Source organism: Cebidichthys violaceus, unplaced genomic scaffold (assembly GCF_023349555.1).
Source record: "Cebidichthys violaceus isolate CVI_PGR_0920_01 unplaced genomic scaffold, fCebVio1.0.p SCAF_15, whole genome shotgun sequence".
In the NCBI taxonomy this organism is placed as follows: domain Eukaryota; kingdom Metazoa; phylum Chordata; class Actinopteri; order Perciformes; family Stichaeidae; genus Cebidichthys; species Cebidichthys violaceus.
Genome location: NW_027176318.1, coordinates 347,159 through 357,935, shown reverse-complemented (window position 1 = coordinate 357,935; position 10,777 = coordinate 347,159). Strand labels below are relative to the sequence as shown.

Genomic DNA, 10,777 nt, shown 5'->3' with positions numbered 1-10,777 from the left:
GTCCTTGAATCCTTGAATCTTATTATTGCACAGAATGTAAAGTTAAAGCTTTCAAATACAAAATAACTTCACTGAAAACTTCTGAATTAACATGTTTTCCCCTTAAACTGAAGGCACCATTACATGTTTTGCTGAAATTAACCTTTTCAAAGGCGAATTATGCTATTCACAGAATGAACGTAGCACCTGAGATGTTATTGATGACTTACAGGGCAAATGTATGTGCTCTTATGTGGATGTCATATCAGCGTTGGTGGTAAATGTACTCAATTGAAGCAATAAATTCCTCAGTGCTGCTATATTGACCCAGAAAGCTGATTTCTCTTGCTTGTGGAGCCGTGCTGGCAGTGCCTACATGTACCAGGATGCATTGCTGGTGCCCAGGGTCCTCACCAGCCGAGTGTTCTGGCTGACTGAAGTCAAGTTTCTCCCCCAGAGATATACCTCATTGTGGTTCCTTTATGTGCGCTCATGAGAGGATTTGAATAGAGTCAGACAACTGTTCACATCATTAACATTATGTGTGTTAAGTGTCCAGATAAACACTGCATCCTAAACACGTTTGTTTCCACAGTGCGCTGTTGATTTTAAAGAGGTGGGTTAATAGAACGCCTTACAACTAATTTGAATGGAAATGAATGATTTCCCTATTATATCCCAACAATAGGCTCTGTGTGGTGTTCGATTTTGATTCATCCCTCCCCCAAAGAAATCACCTTATCAGTCCGTAAATACTGGAAGTGACTGTCTGCCACTTCCGTCCTTTCACCAGCAGGGTGCGCTTTCACACAATGCTGATACACGATGAGAAGAGACGTGATTAAACGACTCCGCAGACGCTCATACATTATTCTGAAACAATGTAAACCTGGAGTTATAAAGCCCGGGGCTAATTCCAGCCCTCTGTGGTCTGAGACTACAGACTGTATTCCTGGATCATCCGAGCGCTAAATCATTCATGACCCTGCTTGGATGGTGAGACTCCCCGCTGTGATCGCCCGATGGAGGAGGGAGCATCTTGACATGTTTATCCTACACATTTGATGTGTAGGATAAACATTGAAAACCCCATCAAGTAATGAGAACCAATGACTTCACTCTGAGGGTGAAGCCATTCTTCTTCTTCTTCTTACAGTAAGTGTAAATGTTTTAGGGACTCAAGCGAAGGTGACATTTAAACTATTCCAACTTCGACGGAGTTCCAGGGGATCTGGTCGCCGTCTATCAGCGCTGACAGACGGGTGGGGTGGGAGCGACAGATGAGCGTCTGCTGGGTTAAAGACCACAACTGCGCCAAGCTGAACGGAAACACGGTGACTCGACTCGGATTTTACTGCAATTTGCCTTCAAAATAAAACAAACTATTGTCAAAATAAGGTAACGTGCACGCACGGAATAACAATGTAGATTACAATATTTGATCACACATGGAGACAATCACTTTAAAATACATTATAGCACCAGTTATAGTTCTGGATGACAGCAGGTTTTAGGGATGCATTCAACAATCTAAAAATAATACTATGATCAATGTTGTTGACGCCTTTTAAATCGCCATCCATGTGTGTTAAGACAACAATTATCGTCGTGAATAATTAATAATAATAATAATAATAATAATAATAATAATAATAATAATAATAATAATGAATGTATAATTAATAAAAAGCTTCCAGTTCCCCCTTAAACATACTTAAATGATGTAGCATATGGGGAAAGTTATGACCAAAATGTCATCCAGAAAAAAAAGAAATACACGTTTTTCGTATTTCATTCATTATTTCCAGCTGCTTTCCAAACGGCAACAAAAAACCACGCAAACCGGGTGCGTCAACTAAAGCTTTTACTTTGGCGGTCGTGCGCGGATATGCGGTGTGTTGCCGCAGCGAGCTTGACCGCGTGCAGAGAGGCGGGGGATTGCGAACAGACCGACAGACTAGAGGTCCGCTGTGGAATAAGTCGGAGCAGCAGACGCTGAAAATAGGTGAGGAAAAGTTGCTCCTACGGTCGACGCGGAACACGGGAGACACGCGAGACACGCGACCGGAGTTTGTTTAACGGTCAGTATGTTTCATTTTTGTGTGGGGCTTTTTAAAAAATTGAAATTCTTCCCCGTCGCCTGGTCAGCGCGAGGCTATTGGCTTCTGTAGGAGTTACTTTGTTGCTATGCACGTTGTTGCAGACTGGAGGGTTCGTGTCCGACTGAACCTGCAGTGCTGTTCGTCCACAGCGCGGAGCCTCTGGGAACGTGTCTCCCGTTGGGTTTGATTAGCGGCGGGGGTAAATTCTGCATTCCACGTGACAGCATCGGTGTCTGTGCTGCACGCACCTACAGACGCATATGGTTGGTACTTGTGTGTTTCTCGCGGTGCGTTCTGGTGATATCGGGGTCGGCGCTGTCTCCGGTAAGGAGCGTCCCTGCCCTTCTCTCGCTCCTGGGAATCCTCCGCGGTGTGGACTCGGAGTCCCTTTGTTGTGAATGCGCATGGATTAAACTCCTTTTGTGTTGTATTTCTGCGGTCCGTGGGGCTGGAAGGGACCCAGCCCCCCACCTATGCCCCCCCCCTTCCCTCTTTTCACCGCCACCCACCCAAGGCATGCTCTCACCGCCCCCCCTCCCACGATGTATAGAGCCAAGCTGCTTGTTGTCACGGCTTCTCCATCGCCTAATTACAAAAGAATGGCATTTTTCATGCAACGCACATCCACGCATGCAGCAGACCCCCCCCCCCCCCCCCCCCCCCCCCCCCCCGCATAGATGGAGAGAACTGCAGCAGCACATGTTGGAGTGGATGCTGCTCGGCCACATCTGTTTTGAATGAAGCTCAGGGGACAAAGGCAGTCCGGTCTCAGGGTGCTCTGCTGCTGGTCTGCAGATGTAGATGCAGACAAAAGCACGGGTCGTGATCTCTGTGTTGACGCAGACCACCTTCTTCTTTTCCTCTTCTCTGCAGCTACGTCCTGACTGAGCGCTGTGTGACAGCGCTTTGCCACGATGCCATTTAAATACAAGCTTGTTATGAACTGAATGACACGTGATTCCAACGCGTCCCTGCCATGAGGATCAAAGGGCTCAGACATTGTTTATGAGCATTTTCTTTCATTACTTGAGGTTTTAAGAATGACACATCTCTCCCCACAGGAAGAATAGGTCACGCCTGGAAACAACATAATCTGCATAATTTACACAACGATCAATATCATGACAAATCAGGTGCAGTAGTTCTAAAAAGTTGATTGAAGAGGATCTGATGAAGAGTAAAACCCGATAGTTATCATGAACTGATTGTTATTGTCGCCGTGGGCCCCGCTTTGAAAAGTACTGATCGATTCCTGAATAGTAGAAGAGAAGAGAAGAGAGGGACAGTGGGGCATTGTTCCATATAAACAGATGGACAATCGTGGTTCAGTCTCAGGGCGGTGCTGAGCGGTGCTGAGCGGTGCCAACCTTTGAATCTCTGCAGAGCAACAAGTCGGCCCGCTCTCTCCCCGGAGACTCCACTTCACCCTGACACCATGCGGCGACAGGCGATTCTGTTGCAGCAGAATTTACTCTCTCGTGTCCTCCTGCCAGGACCCCGAGACGCCACAGCAGGTCAGAGAGAGAGAGAGGGAGAGGGACAGAGAGAGAGGGACAGAGGGGGAAGGGACAGAAAGGGGGAGTGTAGTTGTAAATTTCTGCTGTATTGTGCTTGAGGAGCCCGTTTCAAATGGTGTTTGTGAAAAGGTGAGTGATGTCGCGCTCGATCCCCAGAGAGACAGTCAAAGTTGCGTCACAGCTGATTATTTAATGTCACATGCCTTCCTTTGTCTGTCTCAGCTCTGTGGCGCTGTGGGGACTGTGGAGTGGCTTGGTCATACACTGGTGTATATTTGGGAGCCTTTATCTTTTTGGATAAGTGTCTCCATCTCCGAATGCTAATGACATGAAGAGGACAGTTGCTGCAGATAGAGTTATCTTTGAACTAACTTAACAGCATGACATTCTCACCCTCCGGCACCGTCGGGTCGCTTACTGCAGGTTTTCATCCTTTATCTTTTAGAATGTGGCGCACACGGATTCAACACACCGGAAACACGGCCTGCATTTACTCTAGCGCGGCGGTCTTCATGCAGCACCGGTGATAGCGGGCCGGTATCGTGTGCGTGACCGGGAGCTCCGACAGACTACATCTCTGGCACCTCTGGGGATGTGTGAGCTGCAGATTGTGTGGCGTTACACGAGGATTCGTGACTCACCACAGACTAATTCAGACGCTAACGGTTCCTTGAGAGACGGTCTTCTCACAAAGGCTTAGGCTGGACATGCGTGTGTGTTGACATCATCATCTGAAGCTGGTATTGGGGCAGGTTTGGACTGGCCTGCTGTCGGGCACACACATACACACACACACACACACACACACACACACACACACACACACACACACACACTAAAAGCCCTGGCGTGATGCAACACTGTGTGTGTTTCATGGTGTTGAAACAGTTTAAGTCCATTATGAAAAAGCAGCCCAGCTCCCGTGGGCCCAGACGGCTCTCACCGCCGTAGATCTATTCTGGGTGTGTAGCTGTCAGTCTGAGCTCCGGAGCCTGTGTACATATTCCTTTACATAAGGGTGGACCCTTATAGATTCAGCGGCGTGTTCTAACGCCTCACTAAAAGCACCTGCTTTTACTGCCAGGATGTCAGTCCACGGCGGCGGCGGCGGGGGCGGCAGCTATTTCAGGGAGGAAGAGGGAGAATTTGATATGAGGGGAGCTCGGTAGCAGCTCTTCTGCCATGGGAGCGCCCCGGTATTTATTTAGGCTAATCGGCGATGGGAGACTCTCTGGAAGACGGATCAATGACAGGCCTCGTTCCGGGACAAACCCTGCGGGAATGGCGAGGGCCACAGCTGTCCCCTGACACAGGATCACTCAAAGCTTTTTAGAGGTTTCTAAATTGCATCTGCATTAATGAGTAATGATGCAAAACTGCAGAGCCGAACTCCACGAAAAGACACACACTGTTATTTTTGGAAGCATTCTCTGAGGGAGTGCAAAAGCTCCGGGGAGTCATTGTAGTCGGTGGATCGCGTGCAGGATCTTGGGGGTCACGTTGTCATCGGGTTCAGCTCCGCGGAGGGCGATCGGGTTACCGGCTGGATATCCTTAGCCGTGGTGTGGGTTACCAGAGCACTCAGGGTTGACTGTCTGTTTTGGTTTTGGGTGATCACAGGGAGGGTTAGTCATTTGGTGATCTTTATTCGACTCACCAATGTCTGCCTGCTGAGTGTGTTACAGCAGTAGCACTTTGCGGTTGTGGGAGTCAGGTGAGTAATTCCTCAGGATGTGACCCGCTGGGAGGGTTGTAGGATGAAATGTAAGCATGTTGATGTGTTTTTTGCGGGTGAATGTGACGAAGCTTGCTGAAGGTCTTGCGCCTTTTAAAAAATAAAAGTAAAGCTTGTGACATTTAACGGTCTGTCTTGTCTCTTGCAGCCCAGCAGTTCCCCCCCCCAGTCAGACATGAGCAGTCCCCCGGGTCTGGGTCGCTGAGCAGCTGAGGTCAGAGTTCAAGTGCGCGTTCCGGCAGCCATGGCCGACAGGGAGGAGCCGCCCATCGCCCCGGGCCAGATCTACATCGAGGTGGAGTACGACTACGAGTACAAGGCCAAAGACAAGATGGTGGCCATCCGCCAGGGAGAGTGCTACATGCTGGTGAAGAAGACCAATGAGGACTGGTGGCAGGTGAGGAAGGAGGAGGGCACGAAGGCCTTTTACGTGCCGGCGCAGTACGTCCGGGAGGTGCGCAGGGCGCTCATGCCCCCCCAGAAGCCCTCTTTGAGGGCCAAGCCCACTGTTTTGGATATCTGCCGGGCGTCCAACGAAAACCTCAACAGACCCCAGCCGGAAATGTCAAGCTTTGGGCGCCCGTCGCCTTCCTCCACCCCGTCGCCATCCTCTGACCGCGTCACGCCGCCGGTCCTGTCCAAGGACGCCAACCAGAACGTGGGAAGTCCCCTCCACTGCAAGGTGGTGGCCGAACTGGTGCTTCTTCACAACAACAACAACCATCACCCCGCCAACAATTCCACGTTGCCAAGGACTCGGGCGGACTCGCCTCCGCTCAAAGTGGGGAACAACCACGACAAAAGTCCGGACAGCGGTAAGGCCTCCCCACCGGGCGACCTGCCGGGAGATCGGCTGAACAAGCTCCACAACGACTCGGAGTCTGGGGATGAGCTGAGCAGCAGCTCAACAGAACACATGCAGGTAAGGTGCTACTTAAATCTTTGTAGAATTGGCGTCCTGGTAGAATAGATACCTGCACACTTAAATCCGTGCAGAGACCACTCTATTTTTAGCTTTCGGTCTGAAGGACCTTCATCAGAGCATCCACGGTTCGGCCAAAATGGCAGGTGTAGAAGCAAACGAATCACGTCCTACATCTGCTTCATTCGATGCGTTTGTAAGCTTTTGCTTTTTCGTGCATTCTTTAGTAGTTTAAGAGAATAATCTACACACAAATCAGTCAGTGCATGGTAGCTCCTTGGTCCCCGGTCGGCTGCAGATAACCGCCCCTGTCCCCATCAGATTCTGTCATATTGGGCGCGCAGAGATTGCACGCTCTTCTCTCCGTCTCTTACCGAGCTGCATTCATTCATCAGCCCCTGCAGCGCTCTACCTCCAAACAGTCGGTGCGCCTCATTTGCCAGATTTGACGAAAGTGGCAACAGTTGCAGGTCCTTATTAAAATGCTTCTGTTGCCCTTGAAGCGTATGTTGTCTGGCTTGTGCAGATGTGCATATTTTTTGGGGGGGTGGGCCGTTGCACTTGGGTCATTACAGACTAAACGGTGTGTTCCCAGCTTCTCTGTGAAATGGAGGGTTCTGTAGTTGAGTCTTCAGGTACATTTAGTACAAAGAAATGCCACAAACTCAACTGTGTAGTTTTGTAGCGCTACAGGAATGCGTTCAAAGTTATTATCGTACCAAAAACGAATGCTTTGTGGCAGATCATCTCTGTAAGGGGTCTGGTATTTGTATCAAGTGACTAAGCACTATGCAGGGATCCGAACTTCCTGATGCCCCCCCCCCGATTAAAACACCCAATAAATCCTCTCCCTGTCCCTGCAGTTCCCAGGTTGATAACTCTGGCCTCCTCCCACCCTCCGTGATATCTGCCTCATCACTCAGAGGCAGGAGAATGGAGCATCGGGTGGAGGGCTGCAGGTTCATCCTCCCTCGTCTGCAGCGGAGGTAGATCAGAGGAGGAAAAGGAGATTTTTCTTCAAGAGCCACCGCTCTTCCTGGGGCCATTTTTGGGGCGCCTGTAGCTAGGCAGGGGTCAGCTTGTTTCGAAGGCTGCTTGTGTTCTTTGTTCCACAGGCTGCAGCAGCCTTCCTCCACCACCACGGAGTGAACAAAGAGAGACGGGCTTCAATGGAAAGTAGGTCATATCTGCTGAGGATCAGTCTGTAGCCCCCGGTCGCCCCGCCGTGGGGACCACTGTGCTTAGTGTGAATGCCATGTGTGATGTGCCACGTGAGGGAAAAGAAAAGTGAGAATGGAAGCACACCAACACAGCTCACAACTTCAGAGCCCCACATGCGGGACGGCTAAATGCTTTATGGGTCGGAATTGACAGGCCTCCAAAAGCCCCCCCCCCCCCCCCCCCCCCCCCCATCAAGGCGAGAAAAGGGTTGTTTTCCGTGTTGCCGCCCGCCTCTGCCGACCTTTTTTTGAATTCATTTCACGCTTGTCAAATCACACGGGCCAAAATAAACACACATTTCACTCTCGGCCATTTACATTTGCACGGGCGGCTCTTTGGAGAGTCTTTTTGTTGGGCTCGTTGTGCTGGAGGGGCGGATAAGAAGCAGACAGCAGACGGGATTCAGCCTGAAACGCCCCGTGAAGATCAGCGCCGCCTGTGGTCGCCGGGGCAGGTGGAACCGACTCCCTAGGTCTTTGCAATGTTGTTTTAGTTTGTCCTGTTTGGCCTGTTGCCAGGCAAGTGAAAGGAAAACATCCACTTCTTTTATCTCCCCTACTTCCACTGACTGCTGTCATTGCAGGGCTGCAGACAAGCTGGGCCTGAGAGAGGAGGGCTGGCCCAAATCTTCTGGACCGATATTGGTCATTTCATGTCTTGATAATGATGTATATCACAACAAGTATTTTAACAAAACTCTATCTACAAAAAAATGGACGAGAATCCCCTAAATTCAGGTATGAGGTAAGTGAAGAAGACTCAGTGGTTCAGAGTAGAGCTGAGCAGAGGCCCTTGTGTTCAAATAGTTCCCTCATAACGACATGAAACCCAGGTTCACGTTTCCATCTTCAGCCTCCGCTCCACAGACGCACTGAGCTGCTGGATGAGTGTCCGCATGGCTAGATGGATGGATCTGTGAGGAGGGATTTGTCCTCTCGGGTGCCAGCTGGCCCCCCTCTTAATTGATTAGATCTGATCTCGGGGTGTCGATTAACGCCTCTGCGTCCCTCCGCGTGTAATTCGCTTATCTCAGGGGCATCTCTAAGAGCACTATGCTCTTAAGGGATTGGCAAAATAAACCTCTTTTCCTCACTTCTCAAGAACCCCGGCAAACCATATGATTTAACAGCTGTTTTTCACCCAGGCGTAGTGGCTTTGTCTGCGGACGTTCAGGTTTTTTAAGACGCTGCCTTGTTGCCTATTTTCAAATTCAACAGCAAAACACGACCACAGCCCCAGTCGCCACAAAGACGGTTATTTTAAGTTTTTCGGAATACTCGCGTCTTCGAGACTTGAAGCGGCCCCCCTTTCTTTCCCAAAGCGCAGTGACTGAGCGGCTGAAGGCTGCGTTTGTGTCTGTGGCTTGGTGTCCGCAGAGCCAGCGAAGGGCCGCCCTGTGCTCACTCACGCTCTGATTAGAAAGACCTTGAGAGGCCTTCACCGTTTTCACACCATCACACTCCAAACAAGGAGGACCCACCCCCGCCTTTCTTTCACAACTCCAGACACATTTATCTTGTTAAGTAACTCCTCGTAGCACTCACGCGCCGCGGCGCTCCGTGTTAATAATAAAAACAAAAAAACAAATTCCCCCTGGAGATTACAAGCTGGATCAGTCGTTCCCCCGTAAATAAGCCGCCTTCCATTCCCGTTTCACAGGAAATGTCGCGGAGAGCTCGGCTTTAAGGAAGCCCGCAGTCACAATGACATAACCGGCTGGTAAATGCATCCGCACAGATCCTCGAAGGGTTTGGAAAACAAAAAGGAAACCGCTGAGTGGAGGCCAGAGTCTGTCTGCCTTTAACCTGCTGTGTGGTCGTCCTGCTAGCTGGCGAGGGGGAGGGAGGGAGGTGTGGGCGCAGCTAGCCGGGACAAAGTGCCAGGACCCTGAGCCCTGACAGAGCCACGGTAGTCCCCGTGGGACGGCAGAGACCCGGGGACAGGAGGCCAGACAGATATGTTGTCATTTCTGGGTGAATGTGGAGATTGGTCGTGGCACCGGACGGCCGCCACGAGCGAGATGAATGAGTTGAAAGGGCGACGTTACAAGGCCGCCGCAGATCGCTCCTCGTTTCTTTCATGCGTGTGCTCTTTGTTGTGCTAAGTTGTGTGTTTGCAGACTTGTGCAACAGAGCAAAGGCTGAGAAAGTGCAGGGTGGGGTGGGGGGGTGGGCTGCAGCAGAGCGTTGAAACGGACTGCTGCGTGGGCGTGGCTGGGACTCCTAAGGGCACTTTGAATATGTATTCACTCCTCGAGAGGTTTGATGGATTGAACTGCTGCTATTTTGGGGCGGTGAATCAGATCTTTATTGTCCAGTGACGCTGGTGACGCAGAATGTGTGTATTGTTCATCTGAAGGACAGCGCGGTGGCTGTTCAGAGAGCCTGCCTCTCGCACTGGAGCGTCTCGGGGAAAGCTCTTAAGTTTACGGTGCAGAAACGACCTCCTGTTCCTGAACGTCCAGCGCCGCAATAACCGGCTAATTACATGTCGTGCTAAATGCATTCTTTGCCCGCCGAGGCCAAAATATTTAGCTACAGAGCAATTTCCAAATAAGCTGAGATCCCTTTTGAAGTTAGAAGGTCCGTGCTCCTATTACATAACGGCCCAGTAAATGCCACTGAGTGTGAGCAGTGTTGTAAAGTGCAACCGTGTCCCGCGTGCCGTGCCCTGTAATTCTGGAGCTGCGCCGAGAGTCTTACTCCCGGAGCGGCTGGAGAGGAGGCCCCCGCTTGTTTTCCAGTGCATGCTTGACATTCCTGCCTCAGTGCCTGCACACTCGCACACAGTGAGGCAACAGGAGAGTAAGCCGAGTCAATGAGCGTCCGCTATCCCCTCCAAAGCGAAGCGCCGAACCCTGCCAGTAATTTGATATTAAACTCGAGAGAGTTGTGCATCCATGTGAGTCTGCTACCTCTCTTCTCCTTCCTCTGTCTGGGCCTTTAGTTTCTCTTCAACTTTTCCCAGCTCGCTCTCGTTTTGCTTCCTCTTCTTTTGACGGCCTCGTATTCACCTCGCCTCTGTCTCTCATGTTGTCAGATGTGGTCCAGCTAGCTCCTCGACCACCATTTTTTTTTACTCTTGTCTTCCCCACATCCATCCTGATCCTCTGTGACACAACAGGAGGATTAAACCCCCTCTCCTATCTGAGGGGCTGAGCCTTTGAGACAAACCACAAGAGCTGATGTTGACAAATCGGGCTGGGGGGGGGTTAACCCTTTAATTTTTGCCATGAAGTGTTGGCTAAAGGCGAGCCACGTGAAATGGTTCACGTTAACGTCCAGGATCAAGGCGTAGATTT

At 50.5% G+C, this 10,777-nt stretch overlaps 1 protein-coding gene across 8 annotated transcripts in view; it reads left to right on the top strand.

Annotated features, from left to right (window-relative positions):
- The first annotated feature begins 1,911 nt into the window (after positions 1-1,911).
- The window catches only part of arhgap12b (Rho GTPase activating protein 12b), a 43,003-nt gene continuing 34,137 nt past the window's right edge, over positions 1,912-10,777 (top strand). For 6 of the 8 annotated variants that reach the window (XM_068709564.1, XM_068709561.1, XM_068709563.1 and 3 more), the window contains exons 1-2: positions 1,918-2,060; positions 5,482-6,255. In XM_068709564.1, the coding sequence (XP_068565665.1) occupies positions 5,578-6,255 (678 nt within the window). In that variant the 5' untranslated portion in view covers positions 1,918-2,060; positions 5,482-5,577. Of the gene's footprint in view, positions 2,061-3,565; positions 3,728-5,481; positions 6,256-10,777 lie in introns of those variants that run through there. The other 2 variants (XM_068709559.1, XM_068709558.1) reach the window with 2 other exon arrangements.